The following is a 15,507-nucleotide window of genomic DNA, read 5'->3' as shown; positions in this document are numbered from 1 at the left end:
TTTCCATTGCACACTAAGTAACACACTCTCTATTGTGTTCCTTGAGCTTCCTTCGTCTTCTCCAAGCTGTGTGTGTTTCTCTGCAACCCTAATTCCAACAGTTGTCTTTTCTCAACAATAGGCTCCTCGTTGAAACTAATGATCAAGGTTGAAAACCTGACAGTAACATGCAAGGACTAAACCTAGTCACGACATGTTTTGCATCATAATGAGCAAACTCTAAACTAGAAAGGTGATCTTTGCCATTTGGGTTGCTTCTCACTAATGTATGCTCTTAGCATATCCTTTGTCACGAGGTAAATACTGACCAACTGCCCATCTTTCGTTAGACGAGTAGTAGTATGTATTGTTGTTGTTTTCTCCCCAACCATTTACAAATAGTCCTCCAAAAATGTTGGTAAATGTGGGTATTCAATTACTCACAAAATTGTGGTGCAATCCCTATAAGCTATACAGATTGTGATTAACCGACTTAGTTAAAGAGTGAATTTGATTGAAATAAATGTATACGATTTAGAAAATCTAATTACAAACATCCTTAGAGTTTGCACATCATATAGTAGTTGGTAGTTCTACAATAAATCTCATAGAAATAGTTACAATATGCTTCGTAAGCTAACTTATCCTTGAATTTGCATGTTGTTCCAAACAAGCTTGTGTTAAACATTAGGTCCCATAACACCTAGTGTGCATGCATTTAACACAAACCAATCCGAACCCGCATTTTCATGACCAAGCTTTTCATGGTAACTCGTAAAAATCTTGCATCAAAAGTTGGACCATAATAGAATGTGACATCAATCACATCCAAGTACCAACAATGAAGCATTTTCATTAATTGAACATAGTCGTGCTATATATGTAAGCAACCATGTAAAAAACCTCAACAAGTCTGTAGGTTGTACCCATCAATTTTTTGCCACTAAAATTGTTCATGATACTATGTGCTCAAATTGGTCTAATAAACAAATGTGACGAGCACCTAGGGACTCTGTCACAAACACATCATTAGGAAACAGGCACCACTGTTAGTCCTAGAGACTCATATTCTTTACATGCGAAATATATCTCAAAAAATAATGTCCAAACAAGTGACATCTAGCAAGTACAAGAAGTACTTGTGTGTGGAGGCAACTGCAAACATTTAGTGACATGAGTGAGAGGGATCCTCATGAACTTCATTCCACACTGGCTAAGCCAAACTCCTTGAGTTTGTAGACGATGTTGCTCACCTTGTGATTAACAACATGTGCCAATGAGAGGGATCCTCATGAACTTCATTCCACACTAGCTAAACCAAACTCCTTGAGTTTGTAGACGATGTTGCTCACCTTGTGATTAACAACATGTGCCCAACAAAACCGTACCATATAGGCCTATCACTAAGAAGTGTAGAAATTGTCTAGGACACTACTTTCCCAAAGTGTTTTTCTCCATTGTGACCTTGTCATGTGTCTGACGAGCAAAATGGAAGAAAGCATTGCAGCATATACATCCCATTTTAGAAATGTGGAATCAAATCATTGCAGCATTCCCCTTGGTCGACAAGAAGATCTTTTCTTAAAAGTACAAATGTGAAGATTCCACAAGAATTGATCATCAACACTTATTGAGTGATTTAGTAATCACAATTTTGGTCTTACATCAAAATTGTGATCATATAGACACTCTCGGTGCTATAGACAAAGCAAGAGATCCACTCAAGTTGGAATCCTCACAACTAGATCATCGCTAGACTTGAAAGTCTATAATCTTGGGTTCTTCTAGACAACCATGCTGTCAAAAATGCGTGCTACCTTGATATAAATAAGCCTATATGAGTTGAGGATAATTAGAAACTCAACTAGATCTTTGCACTAGAAGTCAGTCCTGCTAAAGTAACACCCAAAAAATCAATAATGGCAAGCCTCTTGCTTGTCCATTAAGCCATTGAGTAGATATGATAGATCTTTAAAACAATAACCCACAGATGAAAAACAACTGGCTCTTACCCCTTCAGAAACAAATGACTCACAATCTGTATGGCTCTTAGCCCTTATTCCAATTTCAAATGAGTATTCCGTCTACTGACCAATGAATACTAATTTTTGTGACGTCATTGCTAATTCTTTTTTGAGAGACAAAACACCCCGAATCATGACTACACATAGCCAAAAAAATGTATTCAATGCCTACTTAGAAGGTTTTTGTGAAAACAAGTTTAATTTTATTCTTTCTTCATAGAAATAGGAAGAGAGAGAGAGAGAGAGAGAGAGAGAGAGAGAGTAGACACATAACAAAGAGTAGACACATAATAAAAATCGTTTAAAACAATCAATACTTACCTCGTCCTTGATAGAGAAGTTGATGTTATAGCAGAAGCATAAACAATGACGCGGTGGAACGTTATCCGCCTTATCGGTATGCCATGCATGCAATGCAAAAAACCAAAAAAAAAAACCCTTGGCTACATGTGAGCCAATACGAGAAGTGGCTTGCACAAGTTGTACTCGCATGGATACATCACAATTCGACGTTGTCCTACATAAAATGTGAGCTTATAGCCCTACATTGCCTAATTCCCACACATTTGTGCCATTGCCCTTGATTCCATAATCAATGGGTAATACTGTGACATAGGTGAGAAGCCTTGCTTCGTGGTAAAATTGTCCGAGCACTTTGCTTTGCATAACAAGAAATATTTTGCAAAAAAGAGGTTAAAGTACAAAAAAACAAGAACTTCAAAGTTTTAACCTTATCGCCCACATGTGGCCAGTTGTCTGGAGATTGAAAGTAAAAAGCTCGCCGAAACTAGCTCATAGCCATATCTACTGCTCGAGTGAAGTTGTTGTATGTACCATGTACGCCATCTTGGCATGTAATATCTTGCAAACACAGTAGTAACTCATATGCTAATAGCATATTCTAAACATTGAAAACCTCGATGCCAAAAATTGAAGCCTTGCTTCACATAAGTACTCATGGAGTTCTTGTTCTTATAGCTAACAGATACTCTTGCTTACATACAGATTTCATAGCAAAAGAAAGTCGACCTCGTCGATCATTCACAGATAATTGACTTGTTAATTGTACATATTATTAAGAAGCAAAATAATACTTGCAAGTTATATATCTCGTACATGCTTGGCTTGATTACTGTTATCCTTGACTATATAGGTTGTCTTGATCGACGAAATCTTGGAAAAACTTTGCATAAGAACCATATTCTAGAAAAAATGCAAATCCAAAACACAAAAATATAGACTCCTATCGGCTTCTCAATTTGTAACAAGTGGTCGGCCATGCCGAGTACCTTTGCCCCCTTAACTTGCCTTACTGAAATTGGATGACTTACCAACCGAAGAGGCCTTGCCTTTACATGGTATATTTCTCATCTTGAGTGCGGCTCATAGCCATTGTGCATCTTACACGATCAATAAAAAAACCCATAGTGCGACATACCTCCATCATCTGACACTTCAAATACATGAGCATCCTCATCCTTTTCCTCTTCAAGAAGCAAATAAGAGACATCAACTTCACTGTCAGAGCTAGAATTAGCAATGATGTCCTCGTCAGTTGATTTCTCTCTCCACTTGAAGTTGAATATTCTTCGTCCTCATTCTCTTCATCAATTTCTAGTGGCAGCTTGCTGATCATATCAAACTTCTTCTTACTTTCTTTCTTGTTATAGATAGTAATGGTTCCATGTCCCCAATCCTAGATAGCTCCCATTGCTATCAGCCAAGGTCTCCCAAGAATAAGAGGAAAAGCTCCAAGACCCACAAGCATGACATGACAGTTGACAAGTGTCTTGACATCAAATGTCTCTACTTCAAGGTCTTTGATAACTCCCAAACATTTGACTTTAGCATAATTGGTCAATCGTATTCTTAACTTTGAACCACTTGAAATTGACAAGTCCCAACTTCTCCACACAAGATTGTGTGAATAAGCATATTTGGACACCACCATCAATATAAGCCTCTCCCAATCCTTGCCCTTTATGCCAAGAATCTACAACTGGGAAAATGTTTGGCAACTCACCAATAAATAAGACCCTCACAAATCCAAGCCTAAGCTGCTTCTCAATTGGATTTACAAACCTCTTCAATAGGCATTTGAGTTTAGGAACCATGTTCATGAGTTGCCCAAATGTGACATTTTCTTTCCTTCCAACAAGATCCTCTTAAAGATTATAAGCATGCTCGTCTTCTCCCAATAAAAGATCTGCAACTTGGAACCTACTTCATGGATTTCTTTTCCTCTTAGATTTGGCATCTTCACGTTCTTTCTCCTTTCCCTTTTTCCTACTAAGACCTGCAACACTGCCTTGCCTCTCTCTTTTGTCTAAGGGCATCATGTCAATTTCCTTGTCCTCCACACGAATGATTCCCACATGGCCACGACCACCACGAGTTTGGGCTTCTTAGTGAACTTCATGAACAACTTGATCCCCTCTTATGTCCAAAGCAAAATCATTGGCTCTATTCAATAAGTTCTAGGGAAGAGGTACATATCACCTCTCATCCTTGGTGGTCGATCACAATGAGTGCTAATAAGTTCAAGCTCTCCACAACTGCATGTAGGAATAAATCTTCTATTAGGATACACACCACGTCCACGTCCACGTCCAACATTTCCAATAGGTAGTAGAGCTTCATATTATTGAGGACCCCCTCTTCCCGCTTGTGGTGGAGCACCTCTAGCACAACCATCTCTTCCACATCCACCTACAACGACATTTAGGCGCAATTCTTGCATCATATTCATTATGTTTTCCATGTTGCGTTGCATTTTTTCCATGTCCATTTGCCTATGGGCTCCTTGTTCACCTTGGCCCATACTCCGCTTCAACTTTTCTCTCATCTCCTCTTCTTTCCACTGCAAGATCCGCACTCATATTCACTTAATCGATGCGTCTTCCACTCCTTTTGTCTCGCTATGGTTACTACTTCAAAAGTGGTTGGTCTCCTTAACTTCACTTTAAGCTTTAATTTCTCTTTAAGCTTTGGTGGAGTCTCATCTCTAATAGATACACACCAACGATCCCAAACACATGTGAACTACATCAAGTAATAATCAACACTTTGATTCTTCTTTTGCACATGATTTAGAATCTCATGCCAAATAGTATCTCAAAATCTTGTAACCACCCCCTTGCATCACCTTACAAAGTGTAACCGAAAAGATGCAACATAACGGCAAGATCTTGCATGCCACATAGTAAATACATGTCACGATGATTCCTCAAAGCATTTCAAAGCACTCAATTTCAAAATCCATCACTTTCTATACACGATGCACGTGATCTGAAAAAAACCTACAAAGATATAACCAAGGTGCACGAGCATCTACACAGATCACATTTTTGCGCATGAGAAAGCATTCTCCATACTTCCACTTGTTTTATTGAAACTCAAAAAACGTATCTACATCATGCACAAGGATATTCTAGAAAACCACGATGCCACAAACAAGCCTCCAAGGGATATGTACATGACGATGACTTTGATTCAGCACGCTCAAGTATGTACATGACATACATATGCAACTTCTTTCAACAATTGACACGCATCTTTAGGTGTTTTCTTAGTCGCATTAAAAAAACTTGTCAGCTTTGTAGAAAGTTCTCCTTTGCACATATGAGATTAACCCTGAAGGTTCTAGAGATTCATTAACCTTCAAATGTGTAGATAGTTGTTCAACTATCACTAAGCCAATTCACATTCACGTTGAATTCGTGACTCTTTCCAACCAATTGCAATGCTGCTTCAAGGTGAGAGGGAGAAGCAAACTAGACTCCCAAAAACGCAATCGGCCGGAAGTCACAAGGAAACATTCTTTTGATTCGAAATTATCAACCTTCACATGTGACCGGGTTGGTTGCAATTGCACCCTGTTAACCGATGGTGACGTTGGAATTAATGCCAAGCATGCTATTACAAGCAAATTGCCAACAAAAAGTTAGTTAGTCCCATTCCATGCGGGGCACCTTCATAACCGTAAGTTGAATGGCCCTGGTGCCAATGCATTTTTGTGCACACACAATTGTGAAGTAGCAGTTGTGTGCTACTTCCATACAAATTCTTTTGATATAAGCTGGTTGGACACATGGCTTGCATACATTCTATACAAGGTTCTTCCACATATAACTTGGCATGCACTCACATGCATGAGCACATACCAACATGCATGCACAGATATGCCCCCCCCCCCAACACACACACACACACACACACACACACACGGTTTGCCATATGTTCTTATACCAGCTAGCTATTTAGCGCATTGTCTTCATATCTGCTCTTTCAATAGTTGCATTAACTTGTTAAACCAGTAATAAATCTGCTAGCTGTATAAGGTGGTACGTAGATTAGTTAATTACCTTCGTAAAATGTAATCTACAAAGAACCGTATGTACTTTGGTACAAGTAACCAAGTAACATGTAGTTTACATGAGCTCTGCAAACAAAGAGCACTGTGTGGTAATGATGTACCTTTGAATGACATAAAACTAGAAGAACAATCTGAGCCTAACCTAGCAGAAAGGATTAAAATCAAGTCATAATCTGCAAAACCATCATAAGATAGCTTTCAGTGTCTTCAAGTAGCTTGACCTATCCTTTCTTTGCAAAATGCATATAGTCATCGTATTTTACATACATGTTGCCTAATGTATAACCTTCTGCAGCGTCACCCTCGGTAAGGCTCACCATGTCCTGTTGTTGCTAGAGAGACGAAAACCCAACATGTGAAAACAGAAAAGAGTTACTTTTTGATGAAATGACTTAATATGTAGATATTTATTCATTTACTCAAATACTAAAATCTACTTAGCTATTCATGGACGTACGTATGTATGTTGCGTTTTAAAGGAAAAATCAACCTCAAGATTATCAAACAGACTTAAATACATAGATATCTATTCATTTACTAAAATCTACTAGGATATACATTCATATACATATGTATGTGTATAATATGTAATATTTCCAGTTGAGAGCAAATTTGACTTAACAAAAGTCCAATAGCAGCTGCTTACCTGTTTCATGTAGCAAGCCAGTAAGTCATCTGCTGGTGGAAAGGGCTCAGGAAGAGCTCCCACTTTTGACACCGCTTGTGATTCCAAAGAGGCAACCTTCAGCACCTGATCTCTTTCTCCAAAGCTCTGCTCAAATGCTGACAATGTGCTGGTCGCAAGAGGCTTCACATCAATACCCTCCACAAGATCATTGCCGAAATTGGGCGTCCAACCCACTTTCGGCTCTTGCAAATAGCTCAAGTTTGATGCTTGACCAATAGTAGAACATTGATTATGCCAGTTCATCAATCCTGTACCAAATCGAAATGTTGCATTACCTCCAGCTTGATCAGACAATATTGACTGTAAGCCAGAGAGTTCATCTTTGCCGGAGAGCTCAGTTGCCCGCGAGTTCTTTCTGAAAGGGCCAAGCCCGTTTGAGGCCTCGTAGCTGAAGTTGCCAGTTGTAGCCATTTCTGGGAGAGGTTTAGATGATGAATGAAGAGCAAGCAAGCTGTTGTTGATCTTTGGAAGAGCTGGGCCCGACTCCGCATGCCGTAAATTGCTTCTTTGAGCTTCAGGGAGCGCCATCTGGGATCTACTACGCTGCTGTTGCAGGATCTGCATCAGTAAGGTGTTATTTTTGTGGTCAGCCAGTACATTAGCCTCTTGGCTAATCGGTCGTTCCATGTGGCCGGAACCTGGAGAGAGGGTGGAGAGAGGATTGTGTACATGAGAGGACACTTGCCCACCTACACCCCCGCTCATATGTTTTAAGTCAAGGCCATTTGAGGCAGGACAATTAAGAGCGTTTGCAGAGTTTAGCAAAGGTACTCCACTGAAATGTGGCTTACCACTCAAACCACTACCAACGCCTTGTATTGTGGCCAACTGACCAAGGAAAATTGGATCGGCACTATTTGGGCTCACCGTATCGAACAAACCCGAATGTAGTGATGAGATTAGCGGATGCACTGGTAATTGTGAGCGGAAATCTCCAACCAACCCAACTCCTGAAGAAAGAAACCTTTCATGATCCACAGTCCCAAAATACCCTGCACCCAAACCTCCACCACCTTGATAAGCTTCCCCGCTTAGCCTTTTCAAATAAAGCCTATATTTCTGCAATCCAATTTGAACAAATCACATGAGTATTCAGTCGTCAGTAAGACCATCAATATTAAAACCTTACAACTGAGCCCCATCAGATACTCGCCTGCAAATGACTGGCAACATTTTCCCTTGTCAAGTTTCTTACGTCCATAAGCTCAAGAATTCTTTTAGGAACAGCTTCTGCACAACCCAAAAATGCTGCTCTCTCTCTCTCTCTCTCTCTCTCTCTCTCTCTCTCTCTCTCTCTCTCTCTCTCTCTCTCTCTCTCTCTGTGTGTGTGTGTGTGTGTGTGTGTGTGTGTGGTCACACACACACAGATGCATGGTTAAAGATACATACTGTCGATTCCCAAACTGTTTACTGCATTTACAAATTTTTGATGCAATTCTACGGACCACACAACCCGTGGTTTCTTCGACGTAGCAGGATCCTCGGTTTCTGCCTCAACATCATCTTCTTCCTCAAGACTATCCTTACGTTTTTTTGTGCTCTTTGAAGCTCCATCTGCACCATCATTTGCAAGGGAATCAGCACCTTCATCAGGCTTGTGCTGCTGATCATCGCTATCCAAGTCCCTTTGCTTCCGCCGTATCACATGCTGCCAAATATTCTTTAGCTCCTCGATCCTCACTGGCTTGAGCAAATAATCACATGCACCATGCTTGATCCCTTTCATTACTGCACTTGTCTCGCTATTTGAGGACATCACTACAGCCCAAAAACATTCAAGGAATCAGGCCAAACATTGTTAGAAGTGCAAAAGTTTGAGATAATCGTCACTTACTTAACACAGGCAGATCCATCTCCAACCCCACAAGCTCCAGCAGCTTGTAGCCATCCATATCTGGCATATGTACATCACTGATAACTAGGTCGAAGCCATCCCTGTTGTCTCTTAATATTTTCAGTGCGTCAACCGCCCTTTCACATGTTGTCACTGCGGAGAGACATTGCATAACAACCAGTAAGTCTCAAAACTCCTCAAGACAACGGCAACAACATTGTTCTCGATGTTGTCCATCCCCCTGCAAGCCAGCTTTCACAAACATGCTTCAATAAAAAAGAGCTCACCTCTGTAGAGACATTCCCGCAGTAACCTATCAAGGATGAGAAGGCATATCCGGTCGTCATCCACAACCAAGACGCGCAAGCCAGCAGGAAATTCGCTCCAGTTACCATTGTCCTGAGGTCCCATTCTCTGCTTGGAGGCATGGGCTGCAACCCAAGGTAGCTCTGTCTCAGCTCCCATAACTTTTAAAGGTGAAGAGAATTAGTACTAATCATTCTCTCATGAGTCTCACTCATATGATCATGCAGGAACAATCAAGTGCAAATTAGTCCCCAATCCCCAGCACTTCACAGACCTTTGGCAAAATTTGGCTAGCTTACACCCACCACACTAAGTGAAGCTTGATTATACACCCACCAAGCTAGGAAAGGTTAAAAGCTTCTCAAAAGGAAGATATCATGCAAAAAGGTAGATGAAGGCGGGGGTAGAAACCAAGGCAGAGTTATCGGGATAAAGTAAAGGAACCAGAGAGAAGGATTATGTGTGTGTGTGTGTGTGAGTGTGTGTGTGTGTGTGTGTGTGTGTGTGTGTGACCAAGAGAGCACTAACTTATGAAGCAAGCATAAGGAAACCTCCCAGTAAAAAAGAACAGAAGAATAGAGAAGCAACTGCTCAGAAAACAAGGCTTTTCCAGACAGCAGTACTAGAAGAAAAGAACACGCATGGCAAAATGTGGGGACTGAGCCTCACAAACGATGGTGTGAGGATGGTGGGTGGAGATAGAGACCCATCTACAGAAGAGAAGAAAACAAAAGCGCAGAACAAACAGGATCGAAACTAATAATTAACTCAGGAAAAGGTACAACTAGGTTGTGCAGCATCCGTTCAAGCTATACCTTTAGCAATCTCTCTCTCTCTCTCTCTCTCTCTCTCTCTCTCTCTCTCTCTCTCTCTCTGGAAATTGATGGGCACTCACAAAATCAAAGGTGTGGGTCTTCTTGTCTCAGCAGAAAAGCGCCATAGCAGCCTTCTCAGCAAGTGGGTTCTTTATTGAAAATTTCCAAAGACCCAATTCCGTGTTGAAAGATTGGCCTTGTGAGAGAGAGAGAGAGAGAGAGAGAGAGAGAGAGAGAGAGAAATGGCGCCCACAATGGCTGGTGGTGGGCAGGGAAGCTTTTCTGCCTGTAATCTTCAATCTGCTAGATATAGCCATACCCAGGAGCTCGTCTTTCACATTGTACTCTGCTAAATCGCCAAGACTTATGGTCGAAGTAGGGGAAACAGGGGAGCCAACCTGCGCCTGAGAAGCTGTGAGAAGTTGAGAACCTCAACATACGTAGCCTCGTAGGTTACAGTACGAGCTGTAACCTTTTTCGCACTCCTGCGCCACAGGAAGTGGAGTCTGGACCCGTCTTGTCTCCCTGCTGCAACGCTACTCTACACAAAGTTCACAAGAAAATGGCAATGGCAAATGTTGGGCAATGGGTCTTGCAAAAACGGCAACATTGTTTTGTCTTTGTGCGCTTGCAATCATCAATCATCAACATACGTAATGGAAAATGAAAACGCGCAAATTATAAATTGTACTGCACACACACAACCTCGAGTGGATTTTAATGCGCGTTGATGGGGAATGAAACTGCCTGCTGCCCAACAACCTAGCCCTCTACTTAAATGTCTTGAGAGAATCAATAAAAGTTTGCCCATCGACTCACACATACACATCTCAAGATACGCCCAATTGCTCTTGAGACCTACATAGAGGGCCCGCTTAGGGAGGCTTCACACGCCACACCTCAATCTAAGCTCAACACACAACAAGGGTAGAGGAGGTGGGAAGAAGGCCTTGGCTGTCCAGCACGTCCACCTGATCGTTCCATTAGCAGGTTGCATTTACAAAAGTCCCCATTCAACTACCATTGTTGGACCCACTCCACAAACTACACTCCTAAATGTACATATGCTTGCTTTTGAGGCCATTAGAGGTGCACACCAATTTTTTTTGCGGGCTCCTGCAGCATTGTTACACCCAAAATACAATAGAACGCTGGTGGCTACATATCCACTTGAACAAGCAAATGAACCAATATCCAGAAATCAGATGAAACACTCTTGAAAGAAAGATAAGAGAGAGATCAAGCCAAAGATGGCTATAATGTTTATAAGTGGTATCCAATAGTCAAAAGTAAGCCTCAAGATATCAAAATTACCAATCTTTGAATCTGTATTTTCTCCCTTAAGGCTAAGCATTGAACTAGCGAAAGTTGTTAAGATAAACCTCAATCGTGCCACTAAAGGGGTATGCAAGCATGAGCAAGCCACTAGATAACCTTCTAGGTTCCCAAAGATAAAATTTTATTCAAAACATGTTTATTATCTCTTCCTAGATTAAAAGGTATTCCTAATGGCTTCAAAAAAATTAAAAGGTGCTCCTAATTCAAAGATTCCACTCAAAAACAAAAAAAAAACTATGCATTAATGTATAGTACGTAACCATAGGCAATAACAAAGCACATAGATTTGCAACTATATTACCTAAGAAAGATGAACACATTGAGAGAGAGAGAGAGAGAGAGAGAGAGGGGGGGGGGAAACACTAAAGATAACTTTAAAAACAACGTTAAAGAAAAAATGAAAGAGCAAAGAAACATTTATTTATATGGACACAAAAGGTCTTTATCTTCATATGGACACAAAAGGTCTTTATCTTCATTTGTCTTTTTATTTTTCACCTTCATGTGTCTTTTCATTTGCTAAACTCACTCTTCACTTTCACTTATGCACTTAATATGTTTTGCAAGAATTTTTATTTTTGTGAGATTGGGGAGACCTTATCTCTCCCTATATTATTGTAAGAAACTACTTGGGAGTCATAAAAGGGTCTCAAAAGATCCATAAGCTGCTAGAGATACGTGTATGCAGTTAAAGATGATTTCATGCTTTAAATGTTGTGTTTTCTCCTTACGTTAGAGAGAGACATTACCTACGATTGCTATGAATTGAGAAAGGATCTACCGAGAATGGCTAAGCTGTCTTTTGGAATGCCAAAGAACAACTTGAACTTTCCACATGCAATATGAAATTCTAAAACAACTCTAGTAGGATATATGTTAGTCAAAAAAAATAGGAGTCTTACGAATTGATTCGAACGTGAGGTGCAAGTGCAGAGATGTGGAGTGGACAAAAACCTTATTGGTCTAGATCACAATGAATTGAGATGGTTGTAATCAATAAAATATGGCAATTAATCAATGTAAATACACATGACATTAACAAGCAAGCAACTGACACGACATGGTGGGCTAATTTTTTTTGGCCTGCTGAAGAAAAGGCCTTAGTGTTGGGTTGGGTTGGGCATCCTTTGACAGATGGCGTCCACGTGGACGGCCAGTAGGTTTTTAGCTTTGTGTGAAGGCGAGGGCTGCAGGACGACATGACCTCGATATGATAGAGGAGGAAAACAAGGGCAAGCCTATTGAGGAGTGCATTAACGCTGTGGAGAAGGCATGCGAGTTTACGTTGCTGTCACCTGACGTTTCCGCCAGCTCGCGTGTGGTTGCAGCTCGTCTCTCTTTCAATCTCTAACAGGAAGCCCTCTTCTCGGCATTGCCCAGCTCTGCCTGCCACAATGCAAGCTCTCTATTCGCTACACACGCGCGCGCACACATATCCACACGCCCTTTCTCTCCAACATGCACCCATCTAGAGGTAAGCACAATTTCATCAGATCAGGCAAGCATATTGGCATTTTATCCCCACGCAAATCCTACATTCTTGCTAAGTCAAATCTTTCAAGCTTTAAACTACCTCTCTAACCAAAACTTGTACCTTATTTGTATGTCTTTGAGCTGCTCAGCTTAGCTCAATCTTCTTTTTGATCCTTGTAGACCAAGATCATCATCATCATACAAAGCCAATTCTATATTGTGCGCTTTCCAATTCAGCTGTATGACAAATTATGGATCCTTAATTTCAACTCAAACCAAATGAAACATAAATTCTAGTGGCCACAAGGGGGCTTCTTGGGGCTTAATCAATGCTAATTTGAACATTTTGGAGAGAGATATTGGGAGCTCTTGTTAAGAAGGGCACTTGATTTAAAGATGATGGAATGGACACAGAGATGGAGATGGAGGAGGTGCGATCAGAGGAAAGAGCTATGTATGGGCAAGGAGGTGGTGCAAGTGAGGAAGAGGTGCTGTGCTCAGGGGGTGCGAGCGACGAGGGCTTTGATGAGGAGCTGTCTATGCTGCCGCGCCACACCAAGGTCATCGTGATAGGCAATAATCGAACAAAATCTGTTCTAGTTGGCCTGCAAGGAGTTGTGAAGAAGGCGGTTGGCCTTGGAGGCTGGCATTGGCTGGTACAATGCCATGACATTATATCTCATTGCATTATCTTGGGAAGGTCTGCTTCTGCTTATCTTGGGAATGTCTGCTTTGCTGTGTTGCATTGTCTTGACAGAAAAACAAACATCCCCCATACCACCTCTGTCAATCTTTGAAGGCCTCTCTCTCGCACCTGATCCACATTTTAATTTTCATGTTTAGGGTTAGATTTTATTCTGCCTTTGAAGTAAGCATTCTCTTAGCTACATTGAGAGGGATCTATTAATCTTTAAACAAAAAATTACTAATCATCTCTGCAGGCCATCGTGACTCCTCACCTTGTTAGACCCTCGTTAGAAAAAAAATTGTATCAAGCCTTTGTAAAGTAGTTGAGTGCTTTGTCTCTAAATTTTTTATTCTCGAATGGGATTTTGTCTAGAAGGTGCCTTATGACGAGGTTGACTACCATGACTAAGGTCAATCCGATGATCTTTGGCTAGAAAGAAGTAGATGTGAAAGGTAGTCTATAGAGAACAAAATTCTTAATATTGTGAAAGATGCGCGTGATGTGATGCAACGGTTACTGAAGAAGAAGAATATTTAGGTTCATTAACATAAGTTAATATATGTTCCTGTGATTTTTTTATGGACAATGAGCTTGTATGTGACAAATAAATGCAATCACTTCAAGTTTTTATCACTAGAAAGTCTCATTAATTTCTCATCCTTTTTGAAAGTCATTAAATGTTGAAGTAAACTAAATGACGAATGTATTGATGACAAAAAGGCATGTTTAAAATAGTATCTATGGAATGAATAAAAGGATTTGATAAATAAATTTCATCCTTCCATTGAGTTTCCTATTTGTACTTCTATGTTTCTTAAAGCTTGTATTATACCTTGTGTCTTTAAATATAACTTTAACTTTATATGAAAATGGCTTTGAATTTAATACATCCGCTCACTATTGTGAGTTTGACTATAAAAAAAATTATCAATTTTACTTGTTAACAAGTTGTTGAGAAATAAAATCATTAGAACTTTCATCATCGTGTATAACGGTTTTCTCATGGTCATTGATTAAACAACTACGATGGATCTCCATCGGAGGGAGTAAGAGGTAGGAAGAGAATGATAAGCTGCAATAGGACTCCTTGATGAGATTCGAGCTCATGCACACTTGAGGTAGGGAGGGGATAACTTTTGAAAATCTAACTACACGAGGGGGTAACTCCAAAATAGTTACCCGCTCCCATGGAGGCCCCCCCCCCCCCTTTTTTCAAAGTAAACATATAAAGACTTTTACTTTTAGGAGTACTTACTACAAAGGACCTTTTGTAGTTGTGATGCTTATCAAAATAACGGACATCGCATGCGAGGCCCACATGTCGCTTATGCGACGGTCCATAAATCAAAGATTTTTTGAATAAGTGCATCATTGAAAGCATCATTAAATGCATCTCAAACGACGTTGATATATGTGTGTTTGTATATATGTATGTATGTAGAGAGAGAGAGAGAGAGAGAGAGAGATGTTATACTAGTGTCTTCTAAAGGCCATATTGACCTATGAGAACGAAAGTTACATCATGGTGAATCTGATACAAGGTATGGATAAAAAGAAAGAAGAAACTAACTAAACGGAAACACTAGAAGAGCTACAAAAGGTAGAGGTACAAGGTATGGATAAAAAGAAAGAAGGAAACTAAGTAAATAGACCCTTTACTTCATACGATAATTTGATGTCAACTTTTGGGAGGTCGCTTCTCAAAACATTCCAAGATACAAAGGGTGGCATTGTATCTGAAAGGAAACACACATACATGGCGGTCTACTCTTTTGGGAGGTTGTTTCACGGAACACTCCAAGGTACAAAGGGTGGCATCATAACTGAAAGGAAACCCACAAACATGGTAGACTACTTTGTTGTTACACAAGGAAGCACCTAAAAAGTGGGTAAAACTCGAGAGAAATTTCACTTTTGCATGGTTGATAAAAGAATATGAAGAAGATATCATCACGGCGGCTTGGAATCATCTGAGGATGACCAACGG

The 15,507-nt window shown here is 40.4% G+C and overlaps 2 protein-coding genes across 6 annotated transcripts; one reads left to right on the top strand and one right to left on the bottom strand.

Annotated features, from left to right (window-relative positions):
* Positions 1-6,339: 6,339 nt before the first annotated feature.
* Positions 6,340-10,709, bottom strand: LOC147443798 (two-component response regulator ARR12-like). 5 transcript variants are annotated; one of them, XM_086526594.1, is made up of 7 exons: positions 10,102-10,709; positions 9,188-9,367; positions 8,901-9,053; positions 8,456-8,824; positions 8,220-8,296; positions 7,025-8,125; positions 6,340-6,710 (listed from the first exon to the last, which is right to left on the bottom strand). In XM_086526594.1, the coding sequence occupies exons 2-7, from the start codon at positions 9,363-9,365 to the stop codon at positions 6,600-6,602; spliced, it is 1,989 nt and encodes a 662-aa protein (XP_086382720.1). In that variant the 5' UTR covers positions 9,366-9,367; positions 10,102-10,709; the 3' UTR covers positions 6,340-6,599. The 5 variants fall into 5 exon arrangements, with proteins under 5 accessions (XP_086382720.1, XP_086382723.1, XP_086382721.1 ...); XM_086526597.1 differs by having other exon boundaries at positions 9,188-9,331; positions 10,102-10,707; XM_086526595.1 differs by lacking the exon at positions 10,102-10,709 and having other exon boundaries at positions 6,340-6,551; positions 6,646-6,710; positions 9,188-9,728.
* A 2,539-nt stretch (positions 10,710-13,248) lies between these two features.
* Positions 13,249-13,629, top strand: LOC147443797 (uncharacterized). The gene has a single exon (XM_086527736.1). It carries the CDS (start codon positions 13,249-13,251, stop codon positions 13,627-13,629), a length of 381 nt encoding a protein of 126 aa, XP_086383862.1.
* Positions 13,630-15,507: the final 1,878 nt, after the last annotated feature.

The sequence above is a fragment of the Adiantum capillus-veneris genome, chromosome 13 (assembly GCF_014529385.1).
Source record: "Adiantum capillus-veneris isolate H3 chromosome 13, ASM1452938v2, whole genome shotgun sequence".
Classification (NCBI taxonomy): domain Eukaryota; kingdom Viridiplantae; phylum Streptophyta; class Polypodiopsida; order Polypodiales; family Pteridaceae; genus Adiantum; species Adiantum capillus-veneris.
Note: the sequence above shows the minus strand (reverse complement) of the source record. Positions and strands in the feature narration are given on the sequence as shown.